Source organism: Anser cygnoides, chromosome 2 (genome assembly GCF_040182565.1).
Source record: "Anser cygnoides isolate HZ-2024a breed goose chromosome 2, Taihu_goose_T2T_genome, whole genome shotgun sequence".
Lineage (NCBI taxonomy): Eukaryota > Metazoa > Chordata > Aves > Anseriformes > Anatidae > Anser > Anser cygnoides.
Window position 1 is genome coordinate 123830194 of NC_089874.1, and position 21125 is coordinate 123851318.

The 21125-nt window shown below is 40.0% G+C and overlaps 1 protein-coding gene across 2 annotated transcripts; it reads left to right on the top strand.

Moving 5' to 3' along the window:
• The first annotated feature begins 562 nt into the window (after positions 1-562).
• On the top strand, positions 563-20239 carry UBXN2B (UBX domain protein 2B). Of its 2 annotated transcripts, none has more exons than XM_066993013.1 (9): positions 563-724; positions 2734-2834; positions 5261-5332; positions 6831-6990; positions 7530-7607; positions 12457-12566; positions 13032-13169; positions 14694-14855; positions 18515-20239. In XM_066993013.1, the coding sequence occupies exons 1-9, from the start codon at positions 599-601 to the stop codon at positions 18639-18641; spliced, it is 1074 nt and encodes a 357-aa protein (XP_066849114.1). In that variant the 5' UTR covers positions 563-598; the 3' UTR covers positions 18642-20239. The 2 variants fall into 2 exon arrangements, with proteins under 2 accessions (XP_066849114.1, XP_047928407.2); XM_048072450.2 differs by having other exon boundaries at positions 564-724; positions 18571-20239.
• The last annotated feature ends 886 nt before the right edge of the window (positions 20240-21125 follow it).

Genomic DNA, 21125 nt, shown 5'->3' on the forward strand with positions numbered 1-21125 from the left:
CCGCGGATGGGAAGTAGCAAACAAATAACTTCTTTTGCCTTGCTCATGCATGCAGCTTTGCTTCCCCTATGCAAAGGGCCACTATGGGTCTTCATCTTGACTCATGGGTTTTCAGCTTTTGCTCTTCGGATTATTTTCCCTCTCCTGCTGGTGGACAGCGAGCCAGCAGCTGGGTGGGTGACCAATTGCTGTCAACCACAACACTGGGGTAACTGAGATCTTTAAGTTCTAGCTTTAGCTTCTGACGCACAGCACTGTGCGTAGCGAGGGGGTCGCACCGCAGAGTCCAGACCCATTGCTCGACGAGAGCCTTCCTCCACCTAGCTGAGGTGAGGACAGGGGCAAACTGGACCTCCTAGGGGCATGGCAGGCACTTGGCGTGGTAACACGCACGGAGCCGAAGACAGACAGACTGACTGACTGACTGACTGACTGACTGACTGACAGACTGACTGACTGACTGACTGACTGACTGACTGACTGAACAGCCCCCCCCATCCCCATGGTAACAGCCCGGTGGGCGGGGCCCCCGTCGCCATGGCAGCCGGACGTGCCGCCGGCCCCCCCCCCCCCCTTCCTCCCTCCGTCCCTCCACAAGATGGCGGACGGCGGGGCAGCGCCCGCCCGGCCCGACGGGGACGTGGCGGCGGCGGCGGCGACCCCCGGTGGCCGCAGGGACCGGCAGCCCCGCAGCGGCCGCCCGCCCAGCGCACGGGACCTGCAGGTGAGCGGGCTGGGGAGGGACGGGAGTCCCGGGCCCTCTCCGGGGCGGAGCGCCCGGCCTCGCCCAGGCTGCCCGTGAGGGGAGCGGGCCGCTGCGAGGGGCCGGGACTCTGAGTGCAGGGGGCTGCTCCCGGCCGTCGTCATCTTATTTACGTTTTTATGTTTATTTATGTTCGGTTCAGCCTTTGAGGTGAAGGAATGAGGTGCGGGTGGGCGGCTTGTGGTGGCGATCCCTGCAGGACGCTGGAAGTGCGCTGCAGGGCTGCAGGGCTTCACTTCAAGTAATTTTGGCGCCCTTGTGTTTTCTTATTATTTAGTAGGGCTGCCCCCTCCCGTACACACATGCCAGTATTCACAAACATAGTTTAAGATTAAGGGCAAGAGCGTTTTCCCGGTTTCCAAGGGTTTTGAGAAAGTGTGATCACAGATATAACTCGGTACTGGAGCTTAAATTCCTAACTGCAAACGCTTTTAGAAGTCTTTATTTATTTATTTTACTCCCCAAGTGACATTGAAACAATAGGAAGGTTTGAAATATTTTAGCAACGACTGAATTGCAAAAGCAGGGCAACTTGTAGCAATCAAAACTGCTCTTATTTAATTACACGTAATTAACAAGGGATAATGTTTTCCTTTTTTCCCCAGTTACTATTTGGGATTTTCATATATTCTTGGAGAGACTAAGTTTGCTACCATAGGTAACAATTGCTATGTCAGAATTGGTAGTTCTTAGTTCTTAATATCTTCAGTCAGTTAACCGAGGCCGGCAGCGTTCTGTGTAGGTGATTACGGATAACATCCTAAAAACCCAGCTGCCTTCCTGAGTCTGAGCAGTGGTCCACTGAGCTCAGTGCTTGGTGTGCCGTGGCACCGTAAGAGATGTGGTATCAGGAAAGCACAGAAACCTGACCGTTCCCTTCTGTGCCCTCTCAGCATCCCCTCGTCTTTGGATTAGGAGTGATACGGGGTGTATCTTTGCCTGTTCTTTTTAGTATCTGCTTATGGATTTGCTGTCTGTGACTCGCCTCATCTGCTTAACGTATCTAGAAGATGCTTGCATCTTCAGATAGAGGTCTTCAGTGGTTTTCTTGTTCTCTCTTATCACCCAGTTTAATTTCCTTAACGAGTCATTTCTTTTCCTGTGCTGAATACACATCACTGTAATACACAGATAATATCCTGTATCCATAGCGGTTTGTTTTGAAAGATGGACAGTGTTTCATTTTATTTTAATGTTTATTGCTTTTACGTAAAGCTGTAATGAAATTGTGGCCTATTACCTATTCTGATATGTATGATAAAACGATAATATCATTTGTATAGCATGAAGAAAATGGTGTAGGGACAAAATTAAGGAAAATCTGAGAAACAAAGTGGAATGTTATTCAGGACAGAAGTAAGCTTGCTAAAAATGGCATGTTAACATGTGCCTCCCACAACTTCCTAAAAAAGAACTCTCCAGTGATATGGCAGCATTTGGTGAGCTTTTGGGGAAAAGTGGCGTATTAAAAGTATTTGCAGTGGTATCTTGAATCCAAGCCAGTCAGATCAGATTTGTATCTTAATCCTACTACAAGGCTATTTAATTTGCATTTTTTTAAATTTCTGTGTAAAATGTATTTACTTCCCAATTTTATCAAAGGGATACCTAAGAGCTTTAGTTCAATTTGTTAGCATTAAAGAGATGATGCTTACTATATATGCATTTGTGTACACATACAAATCTCTCTTGTGATCCTGAAGTTCTAATACAGGCTGATTACAGCTAATGAAGCAGCGTGGACCAAATGAGAGCAGAGTGTAAATTCTAAGTTACGCTGGTATAAGCATATTGAATATCATGCATTTTTTTTTCATGAAGCCGAATTTTAGAGAAGTAATTGGGAGTTCTCATGTTGATGTTTCTAATTTTCTGGCAATGTGCATATTTAGCGTTAGTTTTGGTCTTATTTCTGTTGCATTTGTAGTTCTGGAGTTGTTGACTTCTAAAAAGTGTCCTGTTTCCTACAGCTGGCCTTGGCAGAGTTATATGAAGATGAAGCTAAAAGGCAGGCACTGTGTCCTGACAAACCAACAACTACAAAGATGAACAGCTCAAAAGTATCCCAGGGGTAAGGCGTACTTCGTACTTCAGGAATGTGTCATTTTGGTACTGTGTTAGCTAAGAAGATGTTGTTGTCGTACTTAATTGGTCTGTACTTTGTATTAAAAGGGATCTACAGCAATTCATAATTCTGAGTTGTGAATCCCTGTAACAATGCATAGTTGGTGTCTTCTCAAATGTTTTTTTAAATTTAATCTATTTTGGAACCATTGTGTTACATGTTGTTCCACAGCCCTTTAAACCCACGTCAGATAAGATAAAATTAGGATGCTGTAAATGAAATGCAGTGTTGCTTGCTTTTTCACACAGAACTTGGATACTTGCTCTGTCAGAAAAATACTGCAGTTCTTTGCTTTTTCAAAATTCAGCAAATCAGTAGTTTGTGAGAAAGTTGATGCGTGAGCTGCTTTGAGTGTTGTACTTAGGTCAGTGCTATTTAAGTAACCTGATAAGACAAATATTAGTTTGAAAAGTGAGTAGTAGGTTCATACGAAGTGAGAGAAACAAGCATGGATTTGTAATAAAGTTGTCTGTTGTCGGTGGATGGAAGGGAAGATGTTTGAGTGTAAAGCCAGGTTTTGCTGGCCTGTAGCATTTGCAGTTCACATGGCATTTGAAGATTCAATATAATTTTAAAAATTTATAAAGAAACCTTGCCAGTTCTTAATTAATTGTTATTTTAATTGCTCTAAAGAAAAGTCTTTAAGTCATTACTGTCAGCGAGACAATAACAAGTATTGTATTTGGCTTGTCTTTCATTCACTGCTGCCAACATGAATCTCTATTTTAAAAGAGGTTCAAGGGCAGACTTAGTCACCAGAGCCATGTCTCGAGTGTAGAAATGCAGGTCTTTACAAATGGGGATTTTAACATAGGATGTGACATTTGTAAAATAATAGTTCGTGGTTTTTTGGGTACAATCAGTTACACAGAACAGAGTTTATAAACAAATGAAACAAAGAGCTCCATTTACCAGTATGTGTCATGAAGTTACAGCTTCCTATTCCAGCTGAAGGAAAAGCTGCAATATGGTGTCTCAAATACTTGGTGTGATAGCTGTTGGCAAACACTTGCTCTTTGTTGGCAATCATGCTGGAAGCTGTCTGAGAAGGAAGCGATGGCTGCTCTTTGCATGGTATCCACAATGAGACTTACTTATTTTTTTTAGTTGACTTTAGTTTGCTCTCAAATGAGCAATATATTAATTGCGAGGAGACGTAGTGCTGCTCTTGAAGTCATCTACTCGTCTTCCACAATTGCAGGTATAGAGAATGTCTCTGGGCCCTGCTGGAGCAAATGCCATCATGTTATGTGAGCTCCAGCACCTTCACCAAACCCAGGACAGCTGGCACAAAAATATCATGAGCCCTGCAATGCATCAAAGGAAGAAAACTGAAATGGTTAAGAGTAGAAGAGTGATGTAATAAGAGAGATTCTAGTTCCCATGGCCTAAGTCCATAACAATACATTTTTTTCTGAGAAAATAGAAGAAGCAGATCCCTCACTGAGCTAATCAGTTAATTAAACTAATTACATTGTTTTATCAGCACCAGTACTTTAAAAAGAGATGGCCTGGTCCACTACGCTTTGATTTGAAAGGTATAGTAGCCAAACCGATGGCAGTTTGCTAGTTTGAACTTATGCAGTTACTTATGTAGCAGACTATGTTCTGTTGTACCTGTGAGTTTGGCTACCTCTCATAGATCTTGCATTAATGAGTTTTATTTTATGATTTTATGACGGCTGTACAGAGTAAGGACGTAGAGCTGTACAGCCGTTCCTGGCGTGTTGCAGATGTAACCTAGTTTGGCCAGTAGTAGCTTATCAATTGGTCCCTGTTGTAAGACAGAATTTGATTTGCGTTTGATCATCTTCTGAAAGTCTTTGCAATGTTGCCATTCAATGTGTTTTTTAAATCATGTAAAATGGAAATGAGGGCTACTGTGTTTTAGATTCTCAGATACTCGTGGATAGGGACTCCAGGACATCAAAGAATAGCAAAGATGACTTCACTCGGCAACTTATGTCTTGACAAAATCGGCTAAAATGTTGTGGAAAGAATTTGAAGTATAATTAATAGTGGTAGGCAGGATTCTCCAGTAGCTGTTCAGCTTGCATATTACTTTTGTTATCTGTGGGACCATCAGAGATGGAAGCAGAATTCCACTTCTGGCTTATTCAGTGTTAAGCGTCTGTGGCTGTGTACTTTGGACAGAAAAGTATAGTGAGAAGAAGATAAACCATCATCAGGGTAGATCTTCTGGAGGATTTTGTCTGGTTTAAAAAAAAAAATCCTTTTTAAAAAATAAAAAACTTATATCCTTAGTTTTTGAAAAATAAGTGGTTTCAGAAGTTAGAAGTTAGATACTTCTGATAATCTCTGAAGTGTGTGTACTAGTCATTCTCAAACACTTCCTTTCATTTTCTTGGCAGTCTTAAAGTCGGTTCTTTCAGAAGTTTGAGAAAACCCGAGAGAAGCATGAGCGATGACAAAGAAAACCAAAGGTATTTGAAAAACAAAACACTCATTTAACAGTTGTGAAAGTAACTGTTTTATCTGACGTTTATACATTGTTCCACCCTGTTTTTCAAAATGTATATAAGCTAAGTCTTTCCTGCAAAGAGCTAGTAACAACAGAGATGCTGACATACTAGAGTTAGCTGTATACTGCTGTAGTAAAACTATATTTAGCAGAATCTGGGTGTAGTCATCTAGGACCGATTTGTACCTGTACCTGCCTTGGATAATACATGGCCATATGAATGTAAAGGTTGTAACTTATGCTTGGACTCAAAAACTTTTTGCCTTTTCTTAAACGTCCTGAATAGTTCCGTGTACCCATTACTCAAATATTTGAGTACTTTTATTTCTTGAATACAAACTTAGATGAGAATTGTCATTTCATCTATTTTCCAATAAAAATTCTTTAAAATCTAATAAAGATTTTTCATTATAAACGGCAACTGGGATAAAAATACAGATTTATGTACGAAGGAGAGATGACACCAAGAGATTGCCAGTTATGTGACATTGTAAAAATAGTATGATTGTACATCACCTGCTGTTATTGGGTAATTGTGAAATATGATTGAATTAACTGTATTTTAAGGTGTTGGCCTGAGAGACAGTTTCACATGGATTAATTGATTTAACTTGCCCCAAGTGGTTAAGTGAAAAAGTTAAGAAAAGTATAAAGCACTCATTTTAGTAGCTATTAAAGCTCTTTGTGATCAAGGGTGAAAGACTCACAGGTTTGCCAGGTTTTGTACTTATGTACAGATTTTTTTTATCTATAGTATCTGTTCCATTGGTATTTTGGGATTTATAGCACCTTCCTCACTGATCCTTGATAATTCATAATTCTTGATCTTCATAATCAAGAGCTGGAAAAGGTGCTATGTCGAAGAAAAAAATCACGGTTTAGCTTTCACAGCAGTGTCTGCAGAAATAAAAATGCCTTCAAAGTTTAGTCAAATTTATTAAAAACTTTACATTTGTGATATCGGTAGGAATGGAAGTATGCTGGATCTTTACATTAAAAGATCGATTTCTTGGTACTGTTCAGGCTTTCCAACAACAATTTTACATTAATTCTGCCAAAGTAGTGTTAACTGTGAATCAGAGTTCTAACCGGCCCAGGGACAGACCCATGCATGTGACACCCCTGAGGAAATCAGTTTTTACACGAGCAGTCAGCATCCGCATAAAATAAGGTGTTCAAAGCCAAGTCTGCATCAGGGTTGTGTTCACTTAAGCATATGATTTTTGCCGATAACCTCTGGGGTAAGTTCTGGAAGGCATCTCATTAGTTTGGCTAGCCTAATGTCTATAGAGCGGTGCGGCTTTGAAACTCAGAAACAGGTGGAACACTTCCGTGATCAGAGTGGCAAGGTTTTATGCCAAATTTGGCTCTTTGTCCATTAATTTATTTTCTTTTAATGAGAAGGAGAAAGTGACACTTGTTTTAAAGCATTGTTGCTTATGAACATTACTATTCTAAAGATTTTATTCAGGTGACTCTGAATACAGAGGATTACAGATTTCTGGGGCTTCTAATAACCCAAGTAAAATTGTTGCTGAACTCTTCAAAGAAGCAAAAGAACATGGGGCTGTACCATTAGATGAAGCCTCAAGATCATCTGGTGACTTCAGTAAAGCTAAGGTAAAAGTCAGAAGGTACTTTGGTCTCTATTTACATCAGGCTCTTTGAAACTCATCTAAATCACATGAGAGCAAATATGCCTTTTTGTGGTTTGCTTATAGTAGAGGATTTGAGCAACACAGTTGTGTATTGTCTGTGCTCGGTAGCTTCCTCTAGAAAATAAGGTGGTGGGGAACCACACAATTTGAGGAGGAATCATTAGAAATCAACCTAAACTGAGATTACCTGGTTTATTTCTAAATTGATTTTTTAAAAAATCAGCTGCTTTTGTGTCCCGATCAAAACCTCTTGTGTGTTGAATTACTAATATTTGAAAAAGTATACAGACTAGAAACTCAAATAATTGTATAAAACCTGCTTAAACTTTTTACAATTACTACCTAAAATTTTCCACTTCGAAAGTATGCAAGTTAGAACAGTGTGTTTGCTTTTAACCATGGAAGCAAGTGTGCTGATGTCTTTATTTGCACCTTTGTAAGTATCTTAATAAATGGTTTCAGATATTTATTTCAATAAGCTGTTCTTTGTATTCTTTTCAGTCATTTTCTGGTGGTGGATATAGGTTGGGTGACTCATCACAAAAGCACTCTGAATATATATATGGAGAAAATGAAGATGTAAGTACAATTCTGAATAGCGGGAAACAGTGTCTCTAGCAGATGTCTTCTTTACGATGTTTACAGCTTGAATGCTAGTATTACTGTAGTTGTCTATAAGGAAAGACAAATACCTAAATATTAGAAAAGTGTTCAGCAGAAATTAAGCAAAAGCATCCACATTGGAAAAATATTTAATGGATACCTGTAGGGCCTGCATTATGGTTTTGCTGGGCAAGAGGGCTGGATGATCAGATCCACCTTTGGCATGTGTAAGTCGTAGAATGGCTTGGGTTGGAAGGGATCTTAAAGATCACCTCATCACAAGCCCCCTGCCATGGGCAGGGATGTCACCCACTAGATTAGGTTGCTCAAAGCCCCATCCAACCTGACCTTGAATACTTCCAGGGATGGGGCATCCACAGCTTCTCTGTGCCAGTGCCTCACCACCCACAGAATGAAGAATTTCCTTCTAATCTCTAATCCAAATCTCCCCTCTTTTAGTTTAAAACCATTCCCCCTTGTCCTGTCACTGTCTGACTGAGCAAAAAGTTGCTTTCCATCCTTTTTATAAGCCCCTTTTAAGTATTGAAAAGCTGCAGTGAGGTTACCCTGGAGCCTTCTCTTCTCCAGGATGAGCACCCCCAGCTCTCTCAGCCTTTCTTCAGAGGAGAGGTGCTCCGGCCCTCTGATCATCTTCATGGCCCTCCTTTGGACCCACTCCAACAGCCCCACACCCTTCTTGTGCTGGGGGCCCCAGACATGGATGCAGCACTCCAGGTGGGGCTTCACGATGACAGAGCGGAGGGGGACAGTCACCTCCCTGCCCTGCTGTTGATGCAGCCCAGGATGCAGTTGGCCTTCTGGGCTGCAAGCACGCACTGCTGGCTCATGTCAAGCTTTTAATCGGCCAGAACCCCCAAGTCCTTCTCTGCAGGGCTGCTCTCAGAGAGTTCTTCTCCCAGTTTGTGCTCATGCCTGAGATTGCCCCAACCTAGGTGCAGCTCCTTGCACTTGGACTTGTTGAACCTCATTAGGTTGCCGTGGGCCCACTTCTCCAGCATGTCCAGGTCCTTTTATTTGGCATCCCTTCCTTCTGTTGTATCGGCTGCATCACTCAGCTTTGTTCTATCTGCAAACTCGCTGAGGGTGCACTCAATCTCATTGTCTATGTCATTGGTAAAGATACTAAACAGGTCTGGTCCCAATATAGGCCCCCGAGGGATGCCACTCATCACTGAGCTCCACCTGGACATAGAGCCATTGACCACCACTGTCTGGGTGCAGCCATCCAGCCAACTCCTTGTGTACTGAATGGTCCACCCTTCAAATCCGTCTCTCTCTAGTTTGGAGACCAGGATATCGTGTGGGACCATGTCAAAGGCCTTGCAGAAGTCCAGGTAGATGACATTGGCCAGTCTTCCCTTGTCAACTAATGCAGTCGCTAATCATAGAAGGTCACCAGATTGGTCAGGCACAATTTTTCTTTGGTGAAGCCATGTTGGCTGTCTTGGATCACCTCCTTGTCTTGCTTGTGCCTTAACATTGCTTCCAGGAGGATCTGTTCTATGATCTTCCTAGGCACAGAGGTGAGGCTCACTGGTCTGTGGCTCCCTGGGTCCTTCTTTCTACTCTTTTTAAAAATGGGAGTGATGTTTCCCATTTTCTAGTCACCAGAGACTTCAGCTGACTGCCAGGACTTTTCAATTATGATGGGGAGAGGCTTGGCAACTACATCAGCCAGTTCCCTCAGGACCCTGGGATGCGTGGCATCAGGCCCCATAGACTTGTACCTGCTCAGTTTCATCAGGTGGTCTCAAACCAGTGGGTGGGACTTTGTTCCCCCAGCCCTCATCTACAGGTTCAGGGAAATGAGAGATGTGGGAAGCCTGACTGGCAGTGAAGACTGAGGCAAAGAAGTTGTTGAGTACCTCAGCCTTCTCCATGTCTGTTGTTAACAGTTCTCCCTTCTCGTTTATCGGAGGAGGACGAACACTTTGCTTGGCTTTTTTTTGGCCATTGTACCTACAGAATCCCTTCTTGTTGTTTTTTTGCATCCCTTACCAAGCTCAGTTTTGTCTGTGCCTTGGCTTTCCTGATCCCCTCCCTATACTCTTCCCAGGCCACATGGCCCTGCTTCTACTGCAAAACTAAACTGTAAACTTGAGCTGCTGGGGGAATTCTGATCTCAGTTGTGAAGCAGAGGTTAGAATGCAAAACTTTATTTGATGTAGAGAAGAGATGTGACAGCTATTAAGGCCTGTAGGCATTCACAGAATTGATTTGGATTAATTAAAATCCCTCAGCAATTAGTAGCTTCTCTTTAATTATTTCTTGCCATATACCAGTAACTGTCACTTGTAATACATGCAAATATCTGCCACCTGAATATCTGTACCGTGTTTGGTATAGAAAGAAAATAAAAATGAGAAATCAAAAATGTCCCTTTCTTTAGTTCAGAATTTAGAAAAGCAAATCACCTGGATGTTAAACGATGCCCCAGCTTTGTTTAGCAGCAGCTACCTTATTGTTAATGTTAGGGCTATGGAGATCATTGAACTGGGGTTGCCTGTAGCAAAGCCAGACAAATAAAGGGTTTCAGTGAAGGACAATCTCCACTGCTCTTGCCTCATCTACCAGGCCAGTCATTTCATTATGGAAGGTTATCAGGATGGTCAAATACGCCTCCCCCCCCCCAGGTGCATCCTAACTGTCACAGACACACTTGAACTCTATTTCAGATTTATTTGAACACATTAATGATTTTGAAACTAAATGTTTCACATCATGTCTACTGAGCAGCTGAAAGTGGGTTTGAGCATAGTGGCAATTCTGTGAATGCCGCCCATTGCTTCCTTATGAAAAATGCACAGAAACAAAATTAATCAGAAATATCAATAATAGTTGTTTTAGCACCTCTGAAGCATTTTCTTTTTGTTAATGGAAATTAATTTTCTCTTGTCATAATCCATCTTCAAAACCGTCTTTAGTTTTGAAGCTAACCTGAGGCATAATTATTTCCGAGAACAGATCATAATCTGAAATAATCCTGTTCTTCCTTAACAATAATACTCTGTTTCACTGTGTCTTTTTATAAGGTCTTCTCTTTACAAATTATTTTCAGTGTGGTGGGGAATGCAGGGTTCTCCTTTTATTGTGGACTGTAATTAGAGGAAAAGATTCTAGTCAGAGACAGGCTCCACACCCACAGCTGTGAAAGTGCTGGTTTCACTACTTAGGAAACAGAGCGGAGGGGGAAAAAAAAAAAGTTGTTCACCATCTTTGCAGTCATCTTTTGCATGCTTCCATGTGGGCGGCTGAGATTCACCAAGACATTCCCTTGCAATAATGATAAATAGCTGGTTTTGTAAATCCTCTCTGTGCAGGTAACTCAGATCTTCTCATCTTAACCACTTTTTCACTCTACTTGACATAATTTCTGAGTCTACTATGACTCAAGATTGAATGTGGGAAAAATTGGATCATCTTTTCTTTCAAATTCCTCCTCAGTTTCTTCCTTATGCAATTTAAATGCATCCTAGCTGATAATGTGAGGGTGTTGGAGGCATCACAAGCTTTTATTTTCTAGCTTTTCAGTCTGAGCATGATTTTTGGTTTTCTTGTCCCTGTGTCTTAGATGTGTTTAAAATTCTTTCACTTACCCATAAGAAAGAAATGAAGTTTGTATTTGCTGTTAATCCCATAACAACAAAAAAAAAGGCATCAGGCTGAAAGACAGTCTAGTCCAGCTTCTTGTTCTCACTAGCCAGCGGAAGTGGTAAGTTGGGTCAGGGAAATGATCCATGTTAAAAAGTAATCTTCTTTTTCTCCTTTTCCTGGCACCAGATTGATTTTATTTGGGATCAAATCAGTGTGTGTTTTTGAGAACTTGCCTTTCTATAAGGGAAAAGTAGATGAGAGCATTTTTTCTTTCCTCTCATTTAAAAGGCTGGAAGTGAGGGAGAAGGAAAGTTATAAAGTCCTCTACACTTTGCCATTCGTATGAACAGCTAGAGTGACTATCAAGCTCATCAAGTAACAGAAACAAGAGAGAGGCTAAAGGATGTGGTTTAGGCTGTGGGCTTTTCTTGTGGCACACCAGGAGCTGATGTCTTTTACCCTCTAATAATAATCCTTCTACTTGTTGAGTAATGGCCAGCTGTATGGAGCCGGAAGCGTGTTGCAGTGGGGTTACCATAACTGTGGGCTGGGCTGGTTTTCTAAGGGGAAGTTATTTTTACTGGCAGGGCAAGTGTAGGCATGCTGGACTGGAAGGCATTAGTTGCAGGGAAGAGAGGTGCAGGCTCTGAAGGTTGCAGTGCCTCCAGGGGAAGGCTTTGGCTGGAAGTACATCACAGGGTGCTCCAGGATGCTCAGGATTTGAAGGGTCTGGAGCTAGTATGAACTTCATTGCAGCTCAGCATGCAGCAGTTTGAGGAAGTAATAGTTTTAGTTCTAACTAGTGTATCAACAGTATTTTGTAAATTAATTCATTTATTTCTTAATTTATCAGCAAGAAGTGTTTACTGCTTTCAAAAGTAGTGAAACACTGAAGTTCACAATAAAGTGACTGTAGTCTGTATGTCATGGATGACAGATTAAGAGATGCTTTTTCCTCAAGTGTAAAAGTGGTCTTAGAGCAAATAATAGTCTGTAACTATTGTTTGCTCTTTGAATGCACTGTAACCATTACAATACTTTAAATTAGTTACAATGCAGTGCTCTATTTCTCTTTTGTCATTTGCATTTTTGTTTGTGTTCTGCCACAAAATCTGTTAAATACAGATGAAAAATTCTACAGCAGTAATCTGTATGAAACTGAAATACCTTATTTGTGTATTCACTTTTAATTTCACCGTTTTCTCCTCAGGTTCAAGTTTTGCTGAAACTGTGGAGGAACGGCTTCAGTTTAGATGATGGAGAGTTGAGGTCCTACTCAGACCCAACAAATGCTCAGTTTCTTGAGTCTGTTAAAAGAGGGTAAGTTAAAATAGCAATTTTGTTGAGGCATGTCCTTCAAGTGAAGAAAAATGCTTTCCTCAAATAGTTGTAATTATCAAAAGGTCAAGGCTTCTTCTCTGCTTGCACCCATAAAATATGTTCTGTATTTGTCATCAGGTGCATGGGGCGCTTAAAAATGGGAATATTTTGTTTCCTTCTTGTGTTTTAACCCTGAACGTTATTTATTATAGATGGCTATTAGTTTCTTATGTTTTGTTAGCATATTCTAGGTTTTGACTGTCAATTGACTGCTTTTTTTCTTCATTTTAGTCTTTAATTTTATCTGTTATTTTGGGATGAACTCAGTTCATCAAATAATTGAACATCTGTAACTTTTAAAATGAACATGTTAATAGTGTCAACTCATACTGTACTGTGTAAGATTTTTGTGTAGTTTTGCACTACAGTACAGAGCATAATTGGGAAACTTATTTTTGTATTAAGGGAAATTCCTGTGGAATTGCAACGACTTGTTCATGGTGGCCAGGTTAATTTGGATATGGAAGACCACCAGGAACAGGAATATGTGAAGCCGAGACTGCGATTCAAAGCTTTCAGTGGAGAAGGACAAAAACTTGGAAGGTAAAAATGACTGAATTTTCTGTTCTATATCTATATGTCATTCTAAAAGCTGGATTTAATCAATTTGAAGTCTTCTGAAGAACTAATCAGATGACAAAAGCAATATAAAATTTTGTGCCACCCTGATTTCAAGGTCCCAGGTCTGATTTTATAGAGTCACCAGTAATCATGGAAGTTTATATATAAATGGAAGGTAAGCCTTAGTTCTGTGTTCTGGACCTTCTCATAGATCTGCTAGATGCTTCGTGCTTTATTGTGAATGAGATTTCTCTGCCTCTTCTTGCATATAATTTTGCTTATTTATTAACCTCAACCGTGTTTAAAACTGGAGTAAGGGAAGTTGGAAGGTGATAAGTACCATACAAATTTTATGAGAAAATCTCCTTACGAGGTACAGGAAACAAGTCTGTTAGCTTAAGGAAGAGAACTAATTCCATAAAATAATCTTATTTTAGTCTTTTAATTTGATCCAAAATAAATAAGCAGTAAGTTATATCAAACTCTCTCAACTCTTACAACTGGGATTTGGTTAAAACTTCCAATGATACGGCAAAAGTCTATAGTAGGGATTCTTTTTTAAAAGGAAAGAGCTAGAGATATTTTACATGCTCCCTTAGATTAAATATTACTGCAAAGCCTGGATTGTGGGAGGGGAGGGACTCATCCTCTAACACCTAACTGGAGCCCTGATTTCACCCAATTCTAGTGTCATGTCCAACTATAAGATAAAAATTCATATATGCAGTAGAAAACCTGAAATGTAATGACTTTAAAAAAATGTTGTAATGGTTCTGTTTTGTTTGCTGTTGTGCTGATGAATTCTGTTACTGAATGGCTCAGTCTGCTTTGTCCAAATGTGCATAATCTACTATTAAAGCAATTTAAGCTGAATAGAAACAGTAACGTGACCTCAACTCTGCCAATCATCAACTTTTTTTACATAGCAATTACAGGTTTTATAGTATCTTTTCTTACTGACTGGATATGAGCTGGTGAATTGTGCATACTTCTAGGTTTCTATTCACAACTGAATCTATTTGTGTAATATGTTTGTTTGCTGACAAAGGTACTAATGGTATGCTATTGCAAGTAATTTAATACAATAAATGCTTCTTAGCAGTTTCCAACCTGTGTTTTTCCTTTTTTAAAGATCAGGAAATGTGCTGTTATACTAATATGTAATATAATACAATATAATGCAGTATAATGGTGTGCGTTTTTTTTTTAATTTATTCCATGAAGCATGATAGGTAAATCTTAGTATCAAAATGATTTCATGCTCTGTGTGCATAAACAAAGGTGTTTCAGTTTGTACCTAATTACCTATTTAATATCTTGCAAACATAAGGATCTACACAGTTACAAGGAAATATATGTGAAATTTGTCAGTCATTGACAAGAAACTGCAAAAGCATTATTTGTCCTTTTTTAATTAAAAAAAAACAGATCTCTACTTTAGATCAGATTCAGTTCTGGTTTGCTTCTATTAGTAACATCTGTTTATCTGTTTTTTCAATCCTCTAGCCTTACACCTGAAATAGTCAGCACACCTTCTTCCCCAGAGGAGGAGGAGAAATCCATTCTTAATGCACCTGTTCTGATTGATGACTCCATGCCAGCAACTAAAATTCAAATTAGACTAGCAGATGGTAGCCGATTAATACAAAGATTTAATCAAACACACAGGTAAATTGATTCTGCATCGATGCAGGTAACCATAACTATTTTGATAAGTTTGTCATTAAATGAATACCAACAAGGCATCAAAAAGGGGAAATAGAGTTCCACTGAAATGTCACAGCTCTGTCATTTTCATAGACAGAGATGCACTGATAAATCGACTGTCAGAGCAAAACTGTAATCGAAAACACCAAGATATTCAGTAAGTGCAAAGCCACAACCTTTCCTGACTAGTGACAGGAAACAGACAGTGCCAGCCATAATTACTGTCTGTTCAGGTATGAGATCACCTGTACTGTTCCCAGGGCAACCCCAAAGTTGGGTTGTTACAAAGAGGGTGTTACTCAAACATCTCTTGAGTACAGGCCAGCATGGGGCATTAGCCACCTTCTAGGAAGCCTATTCCAGTATGTGAACAACCTCATGGTAAAGAACTTGTTCCTAATATCCCGTCTGAATCTCCCCTGGCACAGCTTTTGTGCCATTCCTGTGCATCCTGTTGTTGGTTACCAAGGAGCAGAGACCAGCACCTCCCTCTCCACTCTTCTCAGGAAGGTCTAGAAAGCAATGAGATCGCCTCTTGACCTCTTTTTCTCCAGACCAGACATCCCAAGTGTCCTCATCCTCTCCTCATAGGACTTGCCTTCCAACCCTTTTACCAGCTTTGTTGCCCTCCTCTAGATGCTTTTAAGAGCCTTAACGTCCTTTTTATATTATGGAGATTGGATCTGCACACAATATCCAAGGTGAGGTTGCAGTAATGCTAAATGTAGTGCAAGAATCACCTCTTTTGACTGGCTGGCTATGTTGTATTTAATGCATCCAGTTTGCCCTCTTGGCTGCCAGGGCACGCTGCTGGCTTGTGTTGAGCTTGCTGTTGACCAGCACCCCCAGGTCCTTTTCTGCTGAGCTGCTCTCCAGCCTCTTGTCTTCATGTCTGTAGCTGTGTCTGGCATTGCTCCATCCCAGGTGCAGAACCCAGCATTTCCCTTTGTTGAGCTTCAAGCTGTTGCTGATCACGCACTGCTCTAATCTACCTAGATCCCTCTGCAAGGCCTCTCCTCCCTCCAGGGAGTCAACAGCACTTCATGGTTTAGTATCATCAGCAAACTTGCTGAGGATGCACTTCTCTCCTACATCCAGATCATTGATGAAAGTGATGAACAGGACTGGCCCTAGAATTGAGCCCTGGGGAACACCGCTGGTGACCTTCCACCAGCCAGATGGAGACCTATTTACTACAACTGTTTGTGCTCTGCTGTCAAGCCACTACATCATCCAGCATAGCGTGAATCAGTTTATCTCACAGTTGGACAGTATGTCTAGAAGCATTCTGTGAGGGACAGTATCAAAGGCCTTAATGAAGTACAGAATACATTAGCCACCTTCTCTTCATCCACCAAGTGGGTGACCTTATCACAGAAGGAGATCAAATTACTAAGGCAGAACTTTCCCTTGATTGTGGAATCATAGAATCGTTGGGGTTGGAAAAGACCTCCAAGGTCTTCAAGTCCAACCATTAACCTAGCACTGCCAAGTCTGCCACTTAACCATGTCCCTAAGCACCACATCCACCTGTCTTTTAAATACCTCCAGGGATGATGACTCGAATACTTCCCTGGACAGCCTGTTCCAATGCCTCACAACCCTCTCGGTGAAGAATTTTTTCCTAATATCCAAGTTAAACCTCTCTGGCACAACTTGAGGCCATTTCCTCTTGTCCTGTCGCTTCTTGCATGGGGGAAGAGACTGAACTCCACCCCGCTTACAACCTCCTTTGATGTAGTTGTAGAGAGGAACCCATGTTGACTATACCTGATAATTACTTTGTTCTTTAAGTGCTTTTCAGTATCCCCCAGCACAATCTTCTCCATGACTTTTCAAGGGACTGAGGTTAGACTAACAGGTCTGTAGTTTCCTGTGTCTTCTCTCTTTTTTTTTTTTTTTGTAGTTGGGTATACCATTGATTAGTTTCCAGTCAGCAGGAACTTCCCCTGACTCCCGTGACCTTTGCTAAATTGTTGAGAGGAGACCAGCATAACCTTTGCTAATTCCTTCATCACTGTGGGGGTGAATCCCATATGGCCCCATGGAGTTAGGAACATTGAGCTGATACAGCTATTTGCTTGCAGTTCTGGTGACCACACATGGAAAGCCATGGTGCTCCAACTCAGATCCATACAGTTCAAAGGCTATTGTTACTATTAAATACTGAGGCAAAAAAGGCATTAAATGCCTCTGCCTTTTTCTCCTCCTTACTTGTTAGGTGACCACCTGCTGCAATCAACTTAGTAGTCTGTTAATTATAGCTTGCCATCAGTTTTATTGACATTGTTGGGGCATTGCAAATGGTGTTGGCCAACCCCACTTATTTACCTAAGAGGTTGTGTTAGTGCAAGGTTCTGCAAAGCGGTGTTTTGCACTTGCTGTTCTGCATGGCTGAGAGAACTTTGGGCAGAGGGCAGAGATTTGGGCAGTCGTTCCACCCACACTTCACAGCAAGCAACGTTCAAGTCAGCCCCACTCCAAAGTCTGCACCATCATGTTAGAACACAGCTGAAATTGAGCTTGATTCCTGCCTTCAGGGTGCTCTTAGTGTGGACCTAGTTCCATGCTAACATTGTTTGTGGCTTTGAAAGTTGACCTGTTCTCTTTTTCCACTTCTGGCTCAGGATAAGGGCAGAGGCAATGTGCAAATTTCTTCACCCGACAAAATACACAGACCACAGTAAGACAATTTTAGCCGAGATGCCAATAGGGAGGATGAAGCAGCAATAATCTTTCAGCAGTACTAGACCAGGTAGTACAGGCCCAGACCCTTCCTTCCCAGCAAGAAATGACTTGGATAGACAGTTTGGCTCCTAGGAACCCTCTAGCGATGATGTTTTCTTTTGTGTGCATGAAAGAGTAGAGGTGGTAAATTCCCAGTGTAGGCTGTAACCACGGGTGGGTTGACAGAAGGTTATTTAATCATTGCTGTCTTTCTCATGGATGTAGATCTTCTTAGTTATCCTTGCAGATGTATGATCGAAATCAGCTACTAAAGTGCATTGCTTGGATCACAAACCTTGAAGACAGAAAACTAAACTCCCTGTTTGTTTGCAGTAAATCTGCCTGCTTATTAGTTCAATAGATCTTCAGAGATTTTACTCAGTTTACTGTGTTGAGAGAAACTTCAAGTTTCTTCTTTATCTCTAAAATCTTATTTTTCATCCATGTCTTATAAAGCTAAGTTATTTTTGTTACACTGTGACTGGTGGTTTTATGAGCTATTGTTCACTAGCTGAATGCTAAGTGAAAGCAGGGGAAACCTATTTACAATTGAAGCGCATTAATAATTCCCCTCTGCTTTCTTATCACTTCATATTGTAAGATTTCTCTTTCCAATAATACTTTAGCATTTTTGGTATATGCTAAGGATTTTGGTATATGTATAAGGTTTTTTTGACAGCTGGTATTGACGTTGCTTGATGTTCTATATTAAGTATCAGTTTATAATATACTCCTACGTTAAAACTTTTATTTCTGTTATTTGAAAAAAAACAATCAACATTCATTTTAATGCTTCACGTTTCGCATGCAAGAAACAAAAAAAAAAATATAGAGGCTACAATTATTGGCCATCTGGATAAAATGGAGGTGTAAAATCAATAGGATATATTGAGTGGTTTATGTCAAAATAGAATCATACACAGTTTTCATGTCCATATCCTTTCTACAGGATTAAGGATATTCGAGATTTCATTATCCAGTCCCGTCCAGCATTTGCAACAACTGATTTTGTTCTTGTGACTACCTTTCCAAATAAAGAGCTAACAGATGAAAGCCTGACACTACAAGAAGCAGATATACTCAACACTGTGATTCTTCAGCAATTAAAGTAATGTTACAGCTGTTGGTAAAATACAGGGCATGTGCTGTATTGTCATTCAATGTTTCCAACAGATGAAGAAAAGAAAAAGGAAGGATCAGTGTCTTTATTCCCCCACTTCCACGGTTCAGATTTTTGGGTTTCATGTCTTCCAGCTCTAGCATATATATTAACTTTTTTATTTTACTTTCTTAACATTTTTCAACCCTTTTTCATTGTTAAAATTAAGGTTCCCTGTGTTTGTATGTTTGAAACCACGTCATGTACTAAATGTGAGCTAACACTTTGACTCTTCAGTGTTTTTTTTTGTCGGGGGAGAGAAGCATTTTTCTCAAGGGGGCAGTGACTTTCATATAGTTGGTAAGATTTGCACTATGAAAATGTTTTATGCTGCATTGACAAACAGCCATTTGAAAACCTAGCCTGCAGGTTATGTTTACCTTCCAAACTGTATTAATATTAAAGTGTTCTGTTTAATAGTTTGACAGATAATTAATGACCTATTATAATTTTTGTATATTCTGTTTGTAGTGTTTCATGGTGTAGTATAATTATTTATATTCTTTTTTTATGTAAATATCCCTATATAATTGCTGATGTGGATCAGTATCAGGAGATGCAAAGCTCAGCTTTTGCAGACTGTATAATAGACTGTTCTTATTTGTATTATAGTTCTACTTGTGGTGAAAATAAGTATGCATTTCTTTCTTCTTGAAGTTAGAGAAATGGGAGAGACCACTGTCATCTGAAGAAAGGCTGTGATTTAGAGTTCATGGGAGTAGGTAAACCTGTGGTCACTTTGAACTTGAATATGCAGTTGAACCCTGTGCAGCTAACATGATTCTTCACACGAACCGTTACTTAAATAAAGCCAAACAAAAACACCAAGGTGCACAGACACGGAACTTTTTTATGCGGTCACGTGCGTGCACAGAAGTAGGCATGTTAACTGGTCGTGTATTTTTGACCTGAATGTCAGGTCTTTATATTTGGAATTTTGGCCAAAGGCTTTTTATAATACTCGGTGGGGATTTGCTCTTGCAATTTCCATTATACTGATTTGGAGGCTGTATAATTAAACCCGTTAATCTTGGAAATCATATATTTTTTCAATTAACTTGGCCCTACACTACAGTATGCAAGTAGGAATCTTTGTGAGCAGACTGGCTGCTGTGCTTTAATATTTGCGGATTTATAATATTTGTGGCTTTATATCAGATGAGTGGATCACACTCTGAAGGAGGGTAAATGGGCTGTATCCCTTGTGCCAATATACGTGTTAAAAATACTGTTTTCACTGATTATTTTATTCTGAAAATGTCAACACTTATTTATGCTTAGCTTATCATTGGTCAGTATATTTGATTAATGTTAATTTTTTACCTCAGAATAGGTTTTTGAGTAAATTTTAAATGTGCAGTTGTATTTGAAGTCATTTGTTTTGTAATCTGAATATCTGCATGATTTAATCATAAATCATTTAATGTGCTAAGTAATTAAAGTTTTAAGCTAAAAAGACCACAGACATTTTTTTCTTCCCAATTTATGTTGTGATGAAGTGATTGTGTTGTGTGCCAAAATAAAAATATTTAGAACTAAGCAGAAAGGAATGGACACATACTATACATATATTTTATATACTCGTATTCTCTATATAAGTGTGAGGTCAAAGTCAATGTTGTGAAATCGATCTTGGGCAATGTGTGGTTTGGGCATATTTCAGTTCAGAATATAGGTCCAGTTATATTGCTTATTATTTCCAAAAACTGAAATTAATTAACACTGATGCAGGAAGGATGCTGGTTAACTAAATGATCTCTTATTCCTCTTATGCCAAGAAACACAGCTTCATGTTATGACGTTTGTTTCAAGTAGCTGGTAAATTTTAAAGATCAGTAGCAGCTGAAAGTAACTGAGGGTCCCAGTAGTTGAGATTATTTTGTCAAGCACTAGGAATATGTAGTGGTGCTTGTGTTTAAATATTTCACTGCTTCTAAGGACTTTAAAACCTCTAGAATCTTTTGCCTACTTTCATAACTGTATGCCATGCCTTTTGCTAATGTTAAATCCTCACTCTTGAAACTAACAGCTTGGCATTTTTGACACAAAAGAATTCTTGGAGTAAAAGATCTATGTGAACATGTAGTGAAGACTGAGGGAGTCTGAAACGTGGAAAAGGAACTTGGTAGATGGTCTTTCTCAGAGCAAGGCTACTGAGCTTCTTGGAAATTCCTTTTAGCTTCCATGAAATACAGGTGATAATGCTATCACTTGTTCTCCTAGGCAGCTTATGAAAGGTTCAGGCTTGAACTCTGCTTGTCTTTCACAGAAATCGTTTATCACACAAGACCCAAATAATCCAAAAGTAAATGTTTTCTCTTTAAAATCTCTCTGGACCTGAATAC

Coding starts and splice junctions, on each gene's coding strand:
- UBXN2B (XM_048072450.2), top strand. CDS start 599: ATGGCGGACGGCGGGGCAGCGCCCGCCCGGCCCGACGGGGACGTGGCG. Junction 2,835..5,260: donor AGCTCAAAAGTATCCCAGGG/GTAAGGCGTACT, acceptor TTTTCTTGGCAG/TCTTAAAGTCGGTTCTTTCA. Junction 13,170..14,693: donor GAAGGACAAAAACTTGGAAG/GTAAAAATGACT, acceptor TCAATCCTCTAG/CCTTACACCTGAAATAGTCA.